This window comes from Gopherus evgoodei, chromosome 11 (genome assembly GCF_007399415.2).
Source record: "Gopherus evgoodei ecotype Sinaloan lineage chromosome 11, rGopEvg1_v1.p, whole genome shotgun sequence".
Lineage (NCBI taxonomy): Eukaryota > Metazoa > Chordata > Testudines > Testudinidae > Gopherus > Gopherus evgoodei.
This window is the reverse complement of record NC_044332.1, coordinates 70,073,445-70,095,829: the sequence shown is the minus strand read 5'-3', so window position 1 is coordinate 70,095,829 and position 22,385 is coordinate 70,073,445. Positions and strand designations below refer to the sequence as shown.

Genomic DNA, 22,385 nt, shown 5'->3' with positions numbered 1-22,385 from the left:
AGACAGTTTGTTTATACTGGCATAGCCACCTGCAGCTCCCAGTGGCCACAGTTCACCGTTCCTGACCAATGGGAGCTGTGGGAAGCGACGGCTAGCATGTCCCTGCAGCCCACGCCACTTCCCGTAGCTCCCATTGCTCAGGAATGTAAAACCACGGCCACTGGGAGCTGTGGGAGGCTGTGCCATTGGACAGTCAATGTAAACAAACTGCCAGCCCGCCAGCAGATTAGCCTGATGGGCCACATGTGGCCCGTGGGCTGAAGATTGTCCACCACTGTACCAGGGTTTTAACTCTCCCCCCGCCCAAAAAAAACAATTAACAACCCCTGCTCCCCATAATTTTTATTCTTATTGAGTGGTACCTCCTCCTAGAGACTCCACTGGGGGCAAGGTCATTACTCCAAAAGACATGAAACAACCTATTTACGCCCTGTCACAGGAAAGATCAGTAGAAATTCCCAAGCATGACTCTCATGGAGCTTCCTGAGCCACTTGTCATTTTCCAGGGGAGGTGCCAATTTGACCCTAAAACCAGATATTTTACAAGTGGCAGTGGCAACCAATTCAATTCAGTTCCCATATAGCTTGATTCATTCACATCAAAGACCTACAGCCAAATAACATTCCTCTGTTCTTTTAATCATATCTCTACAACAAAAATTCTCTCATAAATAAAAATACCTTGGTAATAAAGATACTTTATTAGTAAAGGCAACTGGCAATTAATCCATGGTTGTTTCCTCCCACCCCTCCTTCTTACTGCTAGCCTCTTCGTCTACTTCTGTTGCAAACACATTTAGTGAGCAACAGGTTAATGTCAGTAGTGAGATCAAACAATGCAATTATTAGGATTTAATTCTTAATAGCATTTTTGTTGTTCAAAATTTAGAGGTAAAACCTCAGAGTTAATATGATCTGGAAGAATCTTTTTAAAAAAAACACAGTAGATTTTAAGACCAACAACTAACTGGAATATATGGCAAGAAAAAATTCTGTTGTGAGCCAACTTCGCAGTCAAAAAAAGAGACGAGCAAGTAAAGATTTAAGGCATAAACTGGTATATGATCCTGAGCGAACTGGAAAATCTAGAGCAAATATCACTCATTTTAATGAGCTGCCAGAGATGAATTTAACCAAAGAGGATCATCTTTCTTGGAAATTTATTATCAACATCTTGTTACCATAGCCTGCTCGTAATGGCCCAGCATCATTAGAGAAAACATCCTTTATATGTAAATTTTCTTCTGGGTATGTTTTGAAAACAAACAAAGAAAAAGATAAGGAATCTTGAGAGGGAGGAATAGATTAAGCATTTTTGTCACAGAGGTTTGTTAGAACCACAGGGACTAAATAACTTGATAGAATTGGTCTTTTATTCACACAGACCAACATTTTCAGAAGCAGTCAGGGATTTTGGTCGTTTCAAATTGAGCGACCTTAAAGGGGCCCAATTTTCAGAGTGTTGAGAACCCACAATTCCCATTGGCTTTACTGAAAAACTGTGAGATGCTCAGCCTCTCTGCAAAGCAAGCAAGATGTTTCTAAGTTGGACTACCAAAAACAGAGGCACTTAATATCACTGGCCACTTCTGAAGATATTGGTCACAACCCTTTGTACTGGAGGGAGGGGCCCAAAACTCTGGAATGCTGTTCCCTTCAACATATGCCAAAATTCACTGATGACATCCTTGCTTCCCTGTTTCAATATGAATTTTCATGGAGCGGGCTTGACTTTATGTATTCATTGAAAAGCATGACATCAGTGGGTTTAGCACAGAACTAGGAGCCAAGAACTCCAGAGTTCAAATGCTGGCTCTAACAACATCTCCCAGTGGCAAGTTGCAACCTTTCTGCCCCAGCTTCTCCTCCTCTAAAATGGGGATAACTATTCTTACTTACCTTGTTACTTGATAGGGCTGCTACGAAGGTTGGATAATGTTTGTAACGCGATTTATAACTATAAGGTAGGGCCCTGCCTGTTGTGGATAACAGAGTCATCCATTTGTTTGGTGTCACAGTTGGATAGCTTTCATATGATCCCACATTCACAAGAATCTCAATACAGCTCCTGTTCGGTTATTTCTCTCTCATTCGCTTCATTTAGGAAATGAGCCCAGTATAAGCGTACACAAGTTAACTCTTACTTCCTGGCCCAACTGCTCCTCTACATTACCGCCTACTACAGGTAATTTCATTGGCACTAGCAGTAGAATGACTCTAAATGCATTTTACATCTCTCTTATCCGGCTGGGTTTCTTCTATCTGAGCTCCCACTTCCCCTAAATGAATGATCTGCCAGCTAAAACTCTGAGCATTGATATTGCCTTTGCTGGATGGACAAGCTGACATGGGAGCCCCTGTAAGTGTAGCGATTGTGTAACACTAAGGGAGTGAGAGTTCTGCCTCAGCTCTCTTGTCTCAAGGCTTCCTCTATTTTCTCTACTGGAGCTAGCAGGATCTCTTACTGTCCTCGCCCACTTTATAATCCCCAGTCCCATCTTCCCTGAGCTGATATACTGAACCCATTCCTATTGAAGCCCATCCTTACTGTTTCTTAACTGGTAAAGCAACATAAATAAATAATAATAGCAGCAGCGGCTACTGCTCAAGCTCTCTTGCACAAGAAGCGCCCTGGTAAGAGGATGCCATGTGTGCCAGCATCATTTATAATTCTCTAGGACAGGTTCTGCAACTGGCACTTAGACTCCTTCTCAGCATTCTCAACAGAGATGCTTAAAAGAGAAGGTAATTGGAAATGGACTAGTCCTCCCACTCATGGAGGTAGTGCCTGTAGATTAGCTGCCCCTACAGGTAACGTCACTGCCACTCTTTGTGTTATGACTTCATCCGTGTATAAAAGAGATGAGGACTCTCATTTCCACTGCTGGAAATTGGGCATCTGTTTCACACGCTAATTTCACATTAGGGAAAAAAAAACAACCAAGAATGCAGAAACACAAAACATTTATGACAAAATTTGCTTACTTGTCCTTGGGATCCTCAAAACCCTGAAAGAAAGGAAAATGAAACATAGTTAGGAAACAGAATGACCCTGGATACAACAAAGAATTCTGAAGGACGGCATTTCATACAGGAGCTTGCACAGTGTTCATTTGTTATATTTGGTGGAGAACCTTGCCAAGCCAATATTATATTCTCTGTCTCTATATCATTTATCAGATAGATTGGGCAGAACACGATTTTATGTAAATACATGTCTTAAAATAAACATAGGAAAGTTAAAGGCAAGGGAATGGCTTCTTCTCCTTCTGCTGATCTTCGTCATGCATTTGCTGTGCCTTTAAGAAAAGATTACTGATACAAATGATGCAATACACACTTGGGTCAACATTCAGACAGACCAGTGGGTACAACTCCATTGAAGTTAATCCACTGCTCGCCTGCACAATGTATGAATTTGGCTGATGTTGTCTGCCTCCAATCACAGGAAGGGCTTATATAGTCAGATATCCATTTCTTCCTCAATACTTACTTTCATGAGTGTTTGCTCTCTCATGTTTAGTTCTGAAGTCTTTCGTTTTCTTAAAGTCATTTCTCTTATTAGGGTGGGATTTTCAAAAGTGCTCAGAGGTGGTCAAACACAAACTTAAATGGGAGTAGAATTTTGCCACGGTTTTTGAAATTCCCATTCTTGGAATTTTATCATGCCAAGTATTTTGCATAAGCATAGACTTTTCAGCCATCAAACCAGTGGATAAGACATTAATAGACTATTTATTGGGGATCCACTTAGTTAAGCATTACAAACAAAATCTGTTCTTTTTCAAGCCCTTCCGTGTTGCCCTTTAACGCAAAAATGCATCTCTATGAATGGGAAGGGGGAAATTTCCTGTATTTTGGCAAGTAATTTAAAATACACTTCAGGGTCATTCAGGTTTATTGAATAAGCTAGCTACAAGTTTACAGGTCCGACAAAGCCCGGAGAGTTCTTTGAAGGGTCCCAAGAGAAAAATATGCATTTATCTGCAATCTGAAATGTCTATTCATACCTGCAGAATAGCTTCATAAAATAGGTTTAATATGGACTGGACCAAAATCTGCCTTCAGATACCCAGGTACAAGTCTCACTGAAATCAACAGGAGTTATGCCCCTGTACATGAGGGCAGAATCTGTACACTCTGTTAAAACTCTCTAGCAAATGTAGTGATGACAGATGTAGGATTCCATGGAGTTTCTGTGCCTCTCAATGACTCTAGCTCAAATGTGTGTAGTTTACAAGTAAAATGATGGTATGCTATACTACTGGGGGAATTCTGCTCTACTGCATGCATGTATAATAAATGAGCCCCACATAGTTTTTTTTGCAAGAAAAATGCTTCTGTTGAAATGTTGCTACAGCTCTGCCTTTTGCCCACTAAAGGGTGCTGTGGCGCAAGAACAGCAGCAGCTCCCTGCCTGCAAGGGAATAGAGCGAGCAGCCTTCTTCACAGTGGGTCAGGTCAGGAGACAGGAGTTATGGGAAGACAGACAACGATGGGGGTCAGATAGGGGCTCATAAGGGCTAGTGGAGGAGGACAGACTGGGGAAGGGGCTGAATGGCAGTGGAGGCGCAGGGCCACAGGGGGGAAGGAGGTGCAGGGCCAGATGATGATGGGGAAGGGGGTGCAGAGCTACATAGGGACAGGGGAGTGGCTTGGTGGGGGCACAGAGACACATGCGGTCGGGGTACAGGGACACATAGAGACAGAGGAGTGGCTGGATGGGGCACAGAGACACATAGGGACAGAGGAGTGGCTGGATGGGGGGCACAGAGACACGTAGGGGCAGGGGGAGGGGATGCAGGGACACATGGGGACAGGGAAGTAGGTGGGTGGGGGCACAGAGACACATGGGGACAGAGGGAGGGGGTGCAGAGACACATGGGGACAGGAGAGTAGCTGGGTGGAGGCACAGAGACACGTGCAGACGACACAGGGACACATGGGGACAGTGGAGTGGTTGGGTGGGGGCACAGACACACATGGGGACAGGGACAGAGGGTACAGGGACACATAGGGACAGGAGAGTGGCTAGGTGGGGGCAGAGAGACGCATGGGGGAGGGGCTACAGAGCCACATAGGGACAGGGGAGGGAGATGCAGTGTCACATGGGGATGGGGGGGAGTGGGTGTCTGAGTCGGGATAGCGCGACACATGTGGACAGGGGGTTCAAGGACACATGGGGGTGCAGGAACACATGGGGACGGGGCAGACGTGCCTGCCTGAATGGGAGAGGCTAGGGGTCAGCCAGGGTCTGGATAGGGGAAGCTCCCTAACAATCCCTCCTTGTCCTCCACAAAACCCCTGTTCCATACTTTTCCCACCCATACCCAACAACCCTCCAAGTTCACACTCAGGCTCCTTCCCAGCGATTTACTTCCCTCTCGCTCAGCTCCTCCATTACCCCTGACTCCCCCAAGCCTTGGCACTGCTTCTGAGGGGGTGTGCGAATTACGGTTCTGTATTGTAGTTTAAATGAATTATTACTCAGAGTTCTGTATTAATATGCTTAGTAAGAAATCTGAATCTTTTTTGTCATCTGTATTGTTACAGACATACTTGCTGACAGGTATTTTGAAATACATGACCAAAAATAATTGAAACTGGTGTGATTACATTGTGTTATTCTGACAAATAAAATATGCAGAATTTTAAAATATTGTACATAGAATTTTTAATTTTTTGTTGCAGAATTCCCCCAGGAGTAATGCTAGCACTGCAATCTTAGCCTGGGTACTGAGATTTAATGTGGATCCTTTCCATACACAGCCTGCTGGCCAAATCCTGCCCACAACTGCATTTGTTCAATGACACTGGAGACAATGGCACTGAACAGTTGTAAATAAGGGTGAAAATTTGGCCCTGCAACTGGAAATAAGTTATCGATCTGGTGATGCTGTCAGAGGCAGAACAGAATCCTGCACATTTTCCTTAAGATGGGTAGGCTTTTGAACAAGAGAAAACATATTTTTGTCACTGAAATCAACAGGTCTGATTGTCTGAATACACAGAGCAGGTCCATGAACAAGAAAGTGCCATTTTTACAGCTGCTTTTCAGACTAAACCCACACTTTAAAATAGAAACTGCAACTCAAACACTGCCATTCACGCACGCAGAAAGAGGAACCCTCCTGTCCCCCTGTTCTTCATTACTAACTACTAAAAGACTAATGCTGAATGGGAAGGAAGCATGTTTTAGCATGCCCAACAAACTTAGCATGTCCAAGCAACTAAGCCAAAGAATACTACAAGTGCTTTTGGTTTAAGGCTAAAGAGGGACTGAAATATCACTTAGATATTCGTTTTGCTTAAATTGCTTTACAGCTGTCAAAAGAGTTGATTTTTCCCCCCACTTGTATGGAATGTTACAAGATGGTGCCAGAAATAAAAGCCCACTGATTAGCCATGTAGACAAAGTGCTCATAATTTGTATGGTGTCATAGCTAGTTGCACTCACAAAAGAAACCATCCGAACGTAAGCAGCTATCACCCAACAAATTGGGCGGGGTGAACCTTAATGTAAAAACACAGACTTGCTTGCTTGTTAAATATAAATAATATATAAATATAAAGACCACATTTTCAGATATGGGTTCCTGGGAGTTAGGGAATTAAGTCCATACACAGGAGCCCAAATAAGTGGAAGCTGATTTTCAATGGCAGCTGAATATCCACTGTTCCTACTGACTCTACATGTTGACGCTACATACTGATTCTGAACTCTAAAGGACACAGCAGTGATTCTCATAAAAACAGGTGAACACATTACAACGGGCAAACTTTCACAGGTCAACAGACATCTGACAATCATGCCTAACTGCCTGCTTGAGTGTGCAATTATCTGGTTTGCCCAAGCAAACTTGGATTTTTTTCTGGCAAGCCCATTTAAAACATTAAAAAATAATATTGGGTTAATTTAGATTCTTGTTTAAACACTAAAACTTGCTTGAAACACTGGAAATGATTAATGAGAGACTTCTAGACTAGTAGTTCAACTTACGCTGTATTCTCAAAATGAAAGAGTCAAAAATGCAAACATCAGGTATAGCAAAAATATATTACTCAGTTTTTCTTTTGTGACTCTTCTCATCTAATGAGGTTAAATATTTAAGAGTGACTTGAATTTTAATTGAAGGGAGAAGCAGCTTAAAATTATATTTAGTGGGATCCTCTTTAGCTGAGTAAATTAAATTATTCACTTCAAATACTCCCATTTTGAATGAATGATGGCTTCTTCATACAGCAAAGCTCATAAAATGGAATTATTATGCAAGAGAACCTGCAAGTTGATTTTTTTTAAATGCACCGTCTAAAAGACTGAGATATTATTAAAGGAAATACTCCTTATTTGCACAGAAGCATTTCACTGGGATACTGAAAACATTGCTCAGGGATTCAATTGAGATAATCTTAGGGTACTTCCTCATAACATTTCCTCAAGTAGACCCTCTCTAAGCAATTGGCAGAAGAGCATAATCAGTGTTTGGAATTTTCCACATACTTTAGGGCTCTATGCTGTTCTCAGTAAGCATACGCATTTTGTGCATGATGCCTGTTAGTGGAAACGACATGCCTTTTGAGGCCAGTGGGAGTGTGGAGCTGGTGCTCAGGGTGGGGGCAGCACGCGGAGCCACGTGGCCTCCCTGCCTACGAGCTGGACCTGCTGCTGGTCACTTCTGGGGCGCAGTGCAGTGTCAGAACAGGTAGGGACTACTAGTTTCTACTGGCCAGCGGTCAGGATCCCTGGGTGCTGAGCAAGGCGACCCAGTGCCTTGCATTCCATGACCCAGCACTGGGTCGTGACCCAAACTTTGAAAACCACTGCTTTAAACAATAGTGCTCAGTTGAGAAGCTTAAAATATAGGAGTTGCAAGTGCTTAATACCTGTGAAAAATCAGGCCTTGTCTTATCTACATAGCTTATTTTAGGTCCTCTCCTCAAGTGTCCTTCAGCTTGGTAACTCAATTTACTCTCTGCTTGGTGAGGTTTAAGGATCTTCTATGTAGATGTGTACACCTTTTCATTCCAGGTGCAATTCAGTGAGTGGCCTTGTAATATTTAAAGTCCTACATTATCAGGACCGCAAATATTTGAGACAATCTCTCCCCTTAAATTCTGACATGGCACTAGAGGCCTCTTGTGGCACTCTTGCTGCTGGAACCTAGAAATCAGCTTTGTAGGTTTGTCAGAGGATCTCCCAGTTTAACAACCACAATTTACATCCTGAAGGAAATTGTGGGTGCTCAGCACCTCTCAAAACCAAGCCTTAAGACAAAAACAGCATGTCAGTGGTATGACAAAGTGGTAAAATTGAATTCATGATGTGGTTTCTTTGCCTCCCTTGTCAGCATTGCTCAAGCTAGAATCAATCTCATGGCTACTGGAAGGGTGACACAGCAGGCGTCACAACAAAAATCAGAAAAATAGAGTTCAAAGGAGGTGAAGGACAGTTCTAGAATAAAGAAAATGAAATGGATCCTCTTTTGGGTACAAATCCTCGAGCCCTGTCTAAAAATGAATTGGAAACACATTAAGGCTTTTATTACAATGTATTAACTAAAGAACGAATGTTCCAGACAGCATCTTAGCTAATCTTTTGTCAAGTCTCATTTTAAATGTCGCCACTGCCAGAGCTTCTGCCACATTCCATAGGGGACTAAACTATTCCACGATCTAATTGCAATCATAAAGTAATGAAATCTGAGAACTGCTGTAAAACTAAAATAATCCACCACATGTAAATTCAGGAATACTAATCCACACTTAGCTGCACAAAGCCAAGACAACAGTTATTAACAAGGGATGGATGAGATGATTTAACAGGTCTTCTATCTGTTTGATCCTATACATTTTAAAACCTACTTCTACGTTGAATGAGTCACAAGTAATTATTTTTTATTACAGTGCTTGGGAGGAATGGGAGAGAAAGACTGACCATTGTATTGCTGTCTCTGTTCCAAAATTTTATTATATGGATTTATATGAGTGCCTATTGCTCTAACAGTTCAAATCATTCTAATTTCCTTGCTTGCTTTATAAACTGACTGAGTTTATTTGAAGTTGCCGATCGATACAGATTATTTAAAGGAAATGATAAAATATTTGTCAAATATATGACAAGCAGATCACTATTTCTGTTTCAAGTCAAGAGCCTTTTGAAATAATAATGCCAACTTTGAGAACACTTGCTGCAATAATTAAGCTATTGTAAATTTAAGAAGGAAGGTGAAGAGTCTTACATCTGCCTTTTACCTTTTTACTCAGCTCCAAGGATGTGACAGCCTCTGGTCACAGTCTACCTCCTACTGTCCACATGGTTGGAAAGCACCACTATAACAATTGGCAGCTTCATTGGCAGCCCCAGCAAAGATTTTAAGGAATGAGTCAGCATGAAGAACAAACTATGCAAAAGTGTGCACCCACAGAGCAAGGTTGAGGCATATTTGCAAGATAGTCTAGGAAGCTTCCACTGTGCCTGCCCTGTGCTGTACCCATTTCATGACTAGAAGGGTTTAGTTTCAATGGTGCCAACTGGAACTTTTCACAGGCAGTAAAAAGTGATGAGTTGTTCCTTAAACATTATTTAGTACCAGGTGTCCAGTTTCTGGCTCGTGATTTAGATTTGGCCAACATGGTGGATATATCTGGCCCAGCAACAGATTCATTTTCTGCAGAATGAAAGTTTTCACTGAATCCTCTGCCCTTTCTTGGAAGGTTATTTTAATCACTATAATGACAAATATAGCACTGTCTTAGCCAGAAGCAACACCCCTGAGGGGTGTGAGCCTCACACACTTACCAGTTTTTCATGAACTCTTAATCTTGATGATGACAGTTCAGGGGCCATATTTTCACATGGAGCAGGTCAGAGTGATGGGCCTACGCTGTGCATACAACTACCACAACTGGGCTTGCAAATTTGGTAAATGAACTTTCAAGTGGTCAAGAAACAAAGACAGAAATATCAGTAAACCTGGGAAGTGCTCTATAAAATTCCTTCCCATCCTTAATCCCCTCCCACCAAGTGATGGTGACTGCAACAACAACTTTATTTTCTACTTTCGAAATGGCATTAAAATTAAAGTGCCCAATCTTAGATACATGGAGCCTGAAATCAAAGCAACTGAGCAACAATCAACATCTTTCATTGACTTCAACTGCAGCATCACTGAAATGATTTTGTTGAGGATTCAGCATCCAAGAACTCTGACATTCAAAAAATCAGAGCCGCCGTTAGAAAGTTTTGGCATTCATTGTTAACTAAGTGCCACAATTCTACCTTGATCTTTGTGCAAAGCTTCCAATGATATCGGAGGGAGTTCTGCTGTGCATTAAGGGTAGGTAACGTATAGCCTTATTTTTGTATGTTTGGACCATAGACAATAATTAAATATATAATTCAGTCCACATTCTAGCCTGCTTTTGACATCTTTGATTTAATGTCTTAAGCGACTTTTCGGTATATGGAATAGGTTAAGCTTTTGATACATTATTTGCATTAATTATGTAACGCATTTGGGGAAATGGTTTGTTCAAACGATGCCATTCAAAACAAAATGGTCTAGAATGTTCCTGTATTATTAGAGCAATTCCAAGGTTTTCAAGTAAAAACAAGAATGTAATAAATGTCAAGTCCCCTTCACTTAAACTCCTTACGATACAGACACATTTCAGAGTAGCAGCCGTGTTAGTCTGTATCCGCAAAAAGAACAGGAGTACTTGTGGCACCTTAGAGACTAACAAATTTATTTGAGCATAAGCTTTCGTGGGCTACAGACCCACTTCATTGGATGCATGCATACAGACACACACACTCCAGATATCAGTTGTAGAACTTCAAATTCTATATGCTAATTATGTGTAAAACAATAGTGCTGACTTTAAACTTTATTTTAAATAATTTAATACAGGATGATTGCTAGTCTTGATCCACCAGAATAAAGTTTGACTTTCATTGTATTTAGCCTGTATGACGTATTAAACATTTTATATGGTGGTTCCATAGCTCCAGTATGGAGTTGTGAAGCTGACAAGACAGCCCACAGCCAATGTAAGGAATGCAGTGTGTACACAGAGCTATCCACAGACACTGCATCGCCCTAACTACATTGACATACGTGCCACGCCTCTCGTGGAGCCGGAGTTATTGTGTCGGTGTAGTAGGGCACTTACCTTGGCTGAACAAGGCTGTAGTATGTACACTGACATAATTAGGTCGACGTAAGCTGCCTTACGTTGACCTGTGCAGTGTAGACTAGGCCTCAGTTAAATCAAAGTTAAAATCATAGACATTTGCACCCAAAATTCCTTTCTTTCCTCTTCTCTAGCCCAACCCCTGGTTTTTAGCTAACAGAGCAGTCACCCTATTGGAGCAGACCTATAAAATCAGCTTGCCTCTCCATGGGCCTGATTCTGTCATGGTGCTGAGTGCCTCCTGAACAGCTCCATCGCCCATTCTCTACAATGGGAGTGGAGGGAGCCTGACACCTTTCAGGAGTCGCTCATGCCTTCCCCTCTTGTAGAACTAAATCCACTAAGCAGGAAAATAATCTTGGAGACTTAAAGCTCTCATTGAGAGTCCACTGAACCTGTAGCTCAGCCTCTGCTCTCTACAGGACCCATGTGCAGTCTGGGGCTTAACTCAGCAGCTCTCAAATCTTTCCATTACCTTTGGTCAACACTTCAGCATCTCTCCCACCCACTCACATGAAAGAATCTAAACGTGTGAAGTCTTGATGGTTTGTTTCAAATTAGCATTGCACATTTCAATTTTTTTTTATTCCTAAAACTACTCAGTTTCAGATCCTCTCCCTCTAAGAGTACATCTACTACACTGCAGTTCAAAACCTAAGGCTGGCCCATGGCAGCTGAGTTGTGCTCGGACTGAGGGGCTGTTTAATTGCAGTGTAACCATTCGGGTTCAGGCTGCAGTCTGAGCTCTAGGACTCTCCAACCTCACAGAGTCCTGGAGCCCAACAGCTACATTGCCTTTAAAAAGCCCCTTACCTTGAACCTCATAAACCTAAGTCAGCTGGCATGGTACAGTCATGGGTTTTTAACTGCAGTGTAGACATACCCTAAGTGAAACAATAATGGGGGGAGATGCCTGGAGTTCATACCAGGACTCAGGTGACATTTTGGGAAATCTGCTCATGCTTGCTTAAAAGCGCTTTTTACTTGATTCTAAATTAAGCCCCATCTTTTCCCTGAGACACGTGCTAGCTGTCAACCTAAGCAGTTTTACTTCACTCAGCATAAGAGGAGTATAATGAACATATGGGAGCCTTTGGAACCCATGCCAACACTTACGCATGACCAAACAGTGCTGGCTCCAGGCACCAGGGAAGGAAGCAGGTGCTTGCGGCGGCCAATAGAAAGGGGTGGCACGTCTGGGTGTTCGGCAGCAATTCGGAGGCGGGTCCCTCAGTCCCTCTCGGAGTGAAGGACCCACCGCCAAATTGCCACCGAAGAATGAAGCGGCACAGTAGAGCTGCTGCCGAAGTGCCGCTGATTGTAGCTTTATCTTTTTTGTTTGTTTGTTTATTTCGCTTTGCCGCTTGAGGTGGCAAAAAAGCTGGAGCCGCCCTGTGACCAACTAGATAGCACAATGCAGGTCATACTGCTTTTCCTAAAGGTCAAAACCTAACTGTCCAGTGGCCACAAGGGCACTTTCCAATCTGTGTATTTTCAGGTGAAGAGCTGAACTCTGCCACCATGACAGACAATTGGCACTAAAAGGGACTTTTGGTAAAAACAAATTATTTTTAGCTCCACAAAGAGAAGAGCAAATGGGCATTTTTTTTTGGAAAGCCAAACAAGTGTTATTAAAATTAACAACAACTGACTGAAGCCAAAGTACTTTAGTTTGTTATAGATCAGGGGTCGGTAGCCTATGGCAGGCATGCCAAAGACGGCACGTGAGCCAATTTTAATGGCACGCTGGAGCCTGCCCGGACGCCAGCATGCTATTAAAAATCCTGCTCAGTCTCGCCCGCTCTCCTCTGCCCTCTGCTCCCCCCACGGCGGCAGGGAGAAGAAGCATAGCCGTGCGCACGGGGTGGGCAAATGGCCCCACTCTCCCGGCAGGCAAGCCGTGGGGTCCGCGCTCCCGGGCTGGAGTGCTGGGCCGAGTGCAGCAAGCTGCCGGCCCCTCCCCTGCCTTCTCCCCTCCCCTGGAGCCCTGCTGCCGCGTGCAGCGCTCTGGGGGCTTGGGCTGCGCGCTTCCGTGGGGCAACGTTTGGCTCCGCGGGGAGGCAGACACGCTCTCTGCTCAACCGGAGCCATGCTGCCGCCACGCGCAGCGCTCTGGGGTGTGGGGGCTGTGCTCTCCCACGGGGCAGCGTGTCTGGCTCTGCATGGAGCCTCAAGGTAAAGGGCCCAGAGCTGGGGGGGTTGGATAAGTGGTGGGGGCAGTCAGGGGACGGGGAGCAGGGTGGGTTGGATGGGGGGGTGGGGTCCCGGGGGGGTTAGGGGCAGTCAGGGAGCAGGGGGGGGTTGGATGGGGGGGTGGGGTCCCGGGGGGGGTTAGGGGCGGGGGTCTCTGGAGGGGGCAGTCAGGGAGCAGGGGGGATTGGATGGGCATGGGAGTCCTGAGGTTTGTGAGGGGGCAGGGGGTGGATAAGGGTCAGGACAGTCAGGGGACTGGGAGCAAGGAGGGTCCTGGGAGGGCAGTTAGGGTGGGGGGGTCTCTGGAGGGGGGCGGTCACGGGACAAGGCGCTGGGGGGGTTGTATGAGTTGGGAGTTCTGGGGGTCCTGTCAGGAGGCAGGGGTGTGGAGAGGGGTTGGCGCAGGCAGGGAGTGGGGGGGGGGAGTTGGATGGGTCAGGTGTTCTGGGGGTCCTTTCGGGGCGGGGAGTGGTTGGATGGGGCATGGGATTCCCGGGGGTTTGGCTTGGGACGGGGATGTCGATAAGGATCGGGGCAGTCAGGGGACAGGTAGGGGGTAGGGTCCAGTCCAAGGACAAGGAACAGGGAGGCTTAGATAGTGTGTGGGGTCCTGGGGGGCAGTTGGGGGCAGAGGTCCCAGGTCAGGATAGTCGGGACAAGGAGCAGCAGGGTTGGGAGTTCTTAGTGGAGCAGTCACCCAGCCCTCCCCCTGAGTCCTGACCCCCCCACACACCACACCCTCTGCCCTGGACCCTGCACACCCCCCAGGCGCCTGCCCTGAGCCCTGTAGCTCTCTCATACACACCCAGCCCTCTGTTTGACTCCTTCATCCTCCCCCCACCACAACCCTAGCCCTGACACCGGCACCCCCACCCATACCCAGCCCCCCCTCTGCCCTGACACCTATACTCCCCCACATACCCAGCCCCCAGCCCTCACTCCAGCCCTCTGGGTCCTGGCCCCACACAGCCTGCTGCTGGTCTTGGGTTCTGGCTGACGGACCCTTGCCAGCTGGGGTCCCGGCCGCAGGCCTTGCTCAGCCCTCTGTCAGCCTAGGTGAACAGAACCCAGACCAGCAGCGGGCTGAGTGGGCCAGCAGCGTAAGATCAAAATTTTAATTTCATTTTAAATGAAGCTTCTTAAACATTTTGAAAACCTTATTTTACAATACCACACTAGTTTAGTTATATAATACATAGACTTATAGAGACTTTCTAAAAAACATTAAAATGTATTACCGGCAGACAAAGATGTACCACACTTAGTTCTGCTACAGACTGTGTTTGTGACCTTGGCCAGGAGATTTAGTTTTTACATTCCCATTTTACAGATGGGGGAACTGAGACACAAAGATATTCCCTGACCTCCTGGGTGTGTGAGAAACTAAAATCCATTCATACACCTAACACGCTCCAAGATCTTAGTCTGGAAGGTGTTCCAGAAAAGCGAAGTATTGTTACTATTGAACAAGTGAAAATATCCCCATAATCACCACATTTTCAAGTCACCTGAGTGTGTAACAGTGAGGAGCAGGAACTCTGTTCCTTTGTGTATATCACACACAGTGCAAACAAAATTGTATTTCCATGGGGAAATAAATACTAGTTTATCTTCGGTCCACTACCGTTGCTTTAGAAAGAAAAAATATCCTAAGAATAACAAAAACAGAAACCAGCTGACAGCAGATTCTTTCACAAGAGTGACTCTGGCTCTTTTCCAGTTCTGTGCAGTCACAATGCCGATCTTATCCAGGTCTCTTCCACTCGGTTTGCTTTGGCTAATTAACATGAATGAGATGACTCTAATTGCTCTACACTGTTTATGCTGGAAGAGGCATCGCAAGGAACAAACAGGCCCATCAAGGGAACAGTGGCCTAGTAAGGTTTACAGTAGTCTGCCAACTGACGGCAGTTTCTCACACAGGGCAGATTATTTTCTTCATTACTTTTTTTGGAGCAGGCAGGTATTTCTCATGGTGTCTGTTTCCCATCCTCCCCTGTCTTTAACTGCCAGAGGGATATAGTGCTGATGCTGGCAAAAAGCAAAGAAAGAGGGTTTGGTGGAAATCCTGTGAGCTGAGGCAGTTTACACTGAGGGGGGAATGAAGCAGAGTCCTGGGGATCTGGACCTCACAGGGAGGGCTCACATGTATGGCAGTGAGCCAGAAACAGTGGTGTAGTGTGCTAGCTGGCAACCTCCTGGATGGGCTCTGTTGCTCTACTTGGCAGGAAGATCAAGAATGGAGGAGTGGGAGGAAGAAGATCATAGAATCATAGAAGATTAGGGTTGGAAGAGCCCTCAGGAGGTCATCTAGTCCAACCCCCTGCTCAAAGCAGGACCAACCCCAACTAAATCATCCCAGCCAGGGCTTTGTGAAGCCGGGCCATAAAAACCTCTAAGGATGGAGATTCCACCACCTCTCTAGGTAACCCATTCCAGTGCTTCACCACCCTCCTAGTGAATTAGTTTTTCCTTATATCCAACCTAGACCTCCCCCACTGCAACTTGAGACCATTGCTCTGCAACAACTGAGAACCACCTAGCTCCATTCCCCTTTGGAACCCCCCTTCGGGTAGTTGAAGGCTGCTATCAAATCCCTCCTCACTCTTCTCTTCTGCAGACTAAATAAGCTCAGTTCCCTCAGCCTCTCTCATAAACCACTTGCCCTAGCCCCCTAATCATTTTCGTTGCCCTCCACTGGACCCTCTCCAATATCTTCAGATCCTTTCTGTAGTGGGGGCCCAAAGCTGAATGCAATACTCCAGATGTGGCCTCACCAGTGCTGAATAGAGGGGAATAATCACTTCCCTCAATCTGCTGGCAGTGCTCCTACTAATGCAGCCCAATATGCCATTAGCCTTCTTGGCAACAAGCACACGCTGTTGACTCATATCCAACCTTTTTCCAACTGCCTAGGGCCTCCCCCGATTACCACCAGTTTTCAAAGATAATGGCCAATGGCTTTGCAATCACATCAGTCAACTCCCTCATCACCTTTGGATGGATTAGATCCAGCCCCATGGACATGTGCATGTCCAGCATTTCTAAATAGTCCTTAACCTGATATTTCACCACCGAGGGCTGCTCACCTCCTCCCCATACTGTTTTGCCCAGCGCAGCAGTCTGGGAGCAGACCTTGACTGTGAAGACGAGGCCAAAAAAAGTGTTGAGTACTTCAGCTTTTTCCACATCATCTGTCATTAGGTTGCGTCTCCCATTTAGTAAGGGTCCCACACTTTCCCCGACCTTCTTTTTGTTGCTAACATAACTGTAGAAACTCTTCGTGTTACCCTTCACATCCCTTGCTAGCTTCAACTCCAGTTGTGCTTTGGCCTTCCTGATTACACCCCTGCATGCTCATGCAATATTTTTATACTCCTCCCGAGTCATCTGACCAAGTTTCCACTTCTTGTAAGCTTCCTTTTTTGTGTTTAATCTCACTGAAGATTTCTCTGTTAAGCCAAACAGGTCACCTGCTATATTTGCTATTCTTTCTGCACATCGGGATGGTTGGTTCCTGCGCCCTCAACAAGACAGCTTTAAAATACAGCCAGCTCTCCTGGACTCCTTTCCCGCTCATATTAGCTTCCCAGGGGATCCTGCCCATCAGTTCTCTGAGGGAGTCAAAGTCTGCTTTTCTGAAGTCCAGGGTCCGTATTCTGCCGCTCTCCTTTCTTCCTTTTGTCAGGATCCCGAACTCGATCATCTCATGGTCACTGCTGCCCAGGTTGCCATCCAAGCTAATCAATCTGCCTACCACTCCAGGAAAGGCTATGAGTAAGAGCTTCAGAGGCTGTCAGGGAAGGCCGAGTGAGCCAGCAAGGGTGTAATTTCATTGGATTCAAACCCCATTTTACTTTTCTCCACTCTGGATCTTCACTAGAAGATTGGGACCAGGCAAGTGGTTCAGGAAAAAAAAAAAAGATCTTCTGGCCCATGTGAACACTCTTTGTTTGAGAATAATAAACCTAACCCAAATGTGTCAACTTGATGTTCTGCGTTGTTGGTATCACAGTGTAATTCTAGTCCAACTTAGTCTGCCCTCTGGATACCCATCCCCAGAGCACAAAGAGAAGGTGAGGACTAGCTACTTCCCAGAGCACCCAGTGCTTTCCCGCTACCAATGCCCCATTGCTGGTGAGAAGTGCTCTGCTGGGCTGGTGTCTCGCTGCAAGGATGGCTGCGTTGCATCCTGACATAAGTGTCATGTTACAATGAAGTGACAAGATAAAGCTTACAAAGTTATAGAAAAAAAAGGTATGGGCACTGCAACCACTAATCCATCTCACCCAGTAACATTAATATATTTCAAACCTCAGAGCCCCCTCGTACAGGATTTAAACAAATAATCACATTGCCATTAGAACATTTCTCTCTGTCCTCCTGAATGTGGAAGTTTGATTCCAAAATGTCTTTGCTGAGGAAATGCAAATCAGAAAAGTGTAGTTTCTCTTGTGTGTGACAACGGAAAGGTCAAAATAAATGCTTTAATGACATCCTTAAGACAAACATTCAGAGATGTGGCATAAATACCATGCACTGGGATACAGTAGCCCAGGACTGGCCACGACTTGCCAGAGTAGGGACGATCACTTTTGAGGAAAATCGCCTTGCCCTGGTCACAGAAAAATGCCAGAAAAGAAAGGACAGACGATTGTCATGTAGCAATCATGGCCCAACACTGCCTTCCAACACTACCTACAATGTTTGCCAAAGAGTTTGCGGCTCAAGGATTGGACTCCTCAATCATCAAAGAACCCATAAAAATAAAAACCTGGCTAAAAGATCATCCTTGACCCCGAGGTCAAGTGGTAAGTGAGTGGTATGGAGGGAAGGGTACATTTTCAGGAGTTTGGGATGACTGTTACTTATGAAGGTCAAAGCCCCCACTTAAGTGCTTATAAAACCTGTGTCCACCTACACAGATTTTTGTGCACCCATATTTTGTGTCTATTTTACCCATAGACATACAGTTTACAGACACAGTGTGCTTGTGTGCACACAATACAGGGTATGCATCTAATACAACAGCGGCAATATGTATTTTATACCACACACATCCACTGCACTGCCCATCTGGCAGGGTAGAAAGCTAACTGTTACAAAGCTGCAGAAGGAAAATTTACCTTAAGGGAGAAAAAAATCCCACCTATGATTGAAACAGCAAACCACCTGCCTAGTAGACAGTAAAATGATCTTTTCCATGGAGAAAGCAAGTGTTATTTTTGGCTACAGCATCACAAACAAAAGGAAAGTGTTGTGTAAAAGTGATAGTGGGGGGGAGTCTCAAAACCTGAAAATAAGTAAAAAACAAAACGGAGTCAGTTTCAAATTGATTTTTGGGAGTGAATCTGACACAAAGAGTTGTAGACAATGTCAGCCTCTCAAATTAAATTCTCCCATCAGTGTAACGAAGAAGCATTAACTGCTACTAAAAGGAATGTAGGTTGATCTACCAGGAAAGAATTTCTGAGCTGCAGACTCTTTCTAAAAGTAAAAGCCATTGCAAGTTAAGGTACAAGATATGTAAAGGAATGAGAAAGTGACACTGTCTTCCCTTGTTCCAGAACTCTCTCCCACCCCCAAGCAATTGGCAGCACATTTTTTTATCTTATCTTGATATGTCAATAGATAATTATGTTTTTCCAACTGAACAAGGAGCTAGACATGGCAAACTGTAATTAACAGCATGAAGCACAATAGCATTTGGCATGCTCACTCTTCATTTCTGAATAGGATGATGCAACAACCCTTTTCAAGCCAATTCAAAAGAAACTTCTACTTATAATTACATGCTATCTTGATTAGGATTTGCTAATAACATCATGCCTATTGAGTCCGAACTACTGAAAAGGTAACAGATTCGTCCACTGACAAAATGTACTGCCAAGACAGATAATATTTTATGGCTATTTCATGGAACTACATTTAAAGAGCTTGGGAAGGGAAAAAAAGCCTGCATTCATTAAATAAGATCACATGACTATAGGGATCCAAATGGATTAGGCTTTATTATTGTGAAGGTAAAAGATAGTATAGGCAGACTGGTAGCACCACCTATAATTAAGGTTATCTGACACTTCCCATTATAAGACCCTGTTTTCAGTTGCTTTTAACTTCACCAAACTAACTGTTTGGGCTGAAATTTTACATGCAGAGGTCTGTATTTGGCTGAATTTTTAGGAAAATTTTGTTATGCCCTTGTTAAAAATTTCTGGTAATAATTTCCAGTCCTAGCATCCCCGTGCTTTGGAGCAGGAACTTGAAATTTGGCTGGGGAGTGGCCTTTGTGTCAGCAATGTGCTTTTTGCCATGCCTGTGAAAGTCTGCCTACATTTGGCCGTATTATCAGCCTTTGGGGGAGAAAATCACAGTTTGCACATTCTCCATAGAGACTTTTAGATTTTACCAGTTAAAATCTCCAAAGATTCTATCCTCACTGAGTATATTTGAGCCCCTCACAACCCCTTTGTGTGACCAGACTTTGCATGCAATCATCACAGAGTGGCTGAACATACTCCCTACAGCCCTGAACTATGAGGTGAAGTTGGATTTTCCCTGTAATGGCTGCTCCTAGCTGCTGTGAGCCTAGCCATCTGAATAATGGAATTTCCTAAGTTCTGAGAGCTTAATGTTGCAACTTGAATAATGTTCTTTTAACATAGCTTTTTGGTTTGTAATATCAGTGATAAGTAAGGCTGCGAATCATTCACGGAGGTCACGGGAAGTCACGGCTTCCGTGACTTTCCGAGACCTGTGAATTTTGCAGCGCTGGTGCAGCTGACTCCAGGATCATCCCAGCAGCTGGGAAAGCCCAGGGACCAACTGCACCGGCTGCTGCTCTAGCAGCCCCAGGCAGCTGCTCCCTCGTGCTGCGCTGGAGCAGCAGTCCAGGACAAGTAGCAGTGGTGGCGGGGCCCTGGGCTGCCCCCGCCTAGACCAGTGGTGGCAACCATGTGGCCCTGGGCCATCCCCTGCCAGGACCAGAGGTGGTGGCAGTGGGGCCACAGGCTGCCCCCTGCCCAAAGTAGCAGTGGTGGTGGGGCCATGGGCCACCTCCCGCCCGGAGCGGCAGCAGGGCCACGGGCCGTCCCCCACCAGGATCAGCGGCAGTGCCACAGGCTGTACCCTGCTAAGAGTGGCAATGGGGGCATGGGCTGCCCCCCCCCAGGCTGCCTCCCCCCTCCCAGCAGGTAAGACTTAGTCACAGGTATTTTTAGTAAAAGTAATGGACAGGACTCAGGGGCCATGAATTTTTATTGCCCATGGACCTGTCCACAACTTTTACTAAAAATACCCATGACTAAAACGTAGCCTTAATGATAAGCAGTTCGCAGAAAAATGCAAAGACCCTCAATCATACCTAATTATGCTTAGTGGAAACAAAAAAATAATTCTATCACTCAGTAAGCGCTGCATTTTCAAAAATATATGGTGATATATGCAACATGCCACATAATTATGTGTGCAAAATATGTGTGTGTATATAGTTTGTAATTTCCAATTGGCTGTCATATACAGAGTACACTTATAAAGTCTGCGGACAATACCAAGCCAGGAGGGGTTGCAAGTGCTTTAGAGGATAGGATTAAAATTCAAAATGACTTGGACAAACTGGAGAAATGGTCTGAAGTAAATAGGATGAAATTCAATAAGGACAAATGCAAAGTACTCCCAGAAGACATGATCAGTTGCACATACACAAAATGGGAAATGACTGCCTAGGAAATAATACTGCAGAAAGGAATCTGGGGCTTACAGTGGATCACAAGCTAAATATGAGTCAACAGTGTAACACTCTTGGAGGAAAAAAAAGGCGAACATCATTCTGGGTTGTATCAGCAAGAAAGTTGTAAGCAAGACACAAGAAGTAATTCTTCCACTGTACTCTGTGTTGATGAGACCTCACCTGGAATGCTGTGTCTTGTTCTGGGTGCAATGTTTCAGAAAATATGTGAACAAACTGGGGAAAGTCCAGAGGAGAGCAACAAAAATGATTAAAGGTCAAGAAAACATGACCCATGAGGAAAGATTGAAAAACACTGGGTTTGTTTAGTCGGGAGAAGAGAAGACTGAGAGGGGACATGATAGCAGTTTTCAAGTACATAAAAGGTTGCAACAAGGCAGAGGGTGAAAAATTGTTATCCTTAACCTCTGAGGATAGGACAAGCAGCAATGGGCTTAAACTGCAGTAAGGGAGGTTTAGGTTGGACATTAAGAAAAACTTCCTAACTGTCAGGGCATTTAAGCACTGGAACAAATTGCCTAGGGAAGTTGTGGAATCTCAGTCATTGGAAATTTTTAAGAACAAGTTAGACAAACACCTTTAGGAATGGTCTAGTTATTACTTAGTCCTGCCTTGAGTCCAGGGGACTGGACTAGATGACTTCTTAAGGTTCCTTCCAGCCCTACACTTCTAGGATTCTACAATCTCAGAGACATATCCATTTGTAACTGAAACACATTTTTAATTTTGCCCTGAATTAACTTGAAATGTAGATTAAAAGAAATTTGTTTATTTTAAAAGCTTTGATTAATCAATGATTAATAAGTTAATGTTTGTAAAACAATGTGACTCTGCAAATTACTACGAAAGTGCTTAGTTGTTATTATATTACTATTATGAAATGCCTATTAAAATAAAGTGTTTTCTTTTCCTTCATCTTTCTTGCAGCGAATACAGGGAAATAAAGACTAACCATCTCCAATGTTGCCTAAAATGAGCTAGAGAGCAGCACTGCCCTGTCAAGAAGTTGTGTTGGCAACTGGTTGGATATCAAATTCAATTTTCCCAAAGGAAGGCTAGGAACTGGAGACCTATTGCCATAGGTCAACTATTACATATGCTTTACAGTGTATTCTTGAGTGCTGTGTATAGTGCAATCTTAAATGATTCAAGTGATGGAGCTGCCACTTTTCCTTTGGAGAGTTGCAAGTCACGAAAAAGATTCCTTTCAGTAGGGACCCTGGAGATCAGTGACTATAAATTATAACATTAC

General features: G+C 44.4%; 1 protein-coding gene across 2 annotated transcripts in view; it reads right to left on the bottom strand.

Annotated features, from left to right (window-relative positions):
• The window catches only part of ADCY5 (adenylate cyclase 5), a 324,158-nt gene that overhangs the window by 46,977 nt on the left and 254,796 nt on the right, over positions 1 to 22,385 (bottom strand). For both annotated transcript variants that reach the window (XM_030579268.1, XM_030579269.1), the window contains exon 10: positions 2,986 to 3,008. In XM_030579268.1, the coding sequence (XP_030435128.1) occupies positions 2,986 to 3,008 (23 nt within the window). The remainder of the gene's footprint in view (positions 1 to 2,985; positions 3,009 to 22,385) is intronic.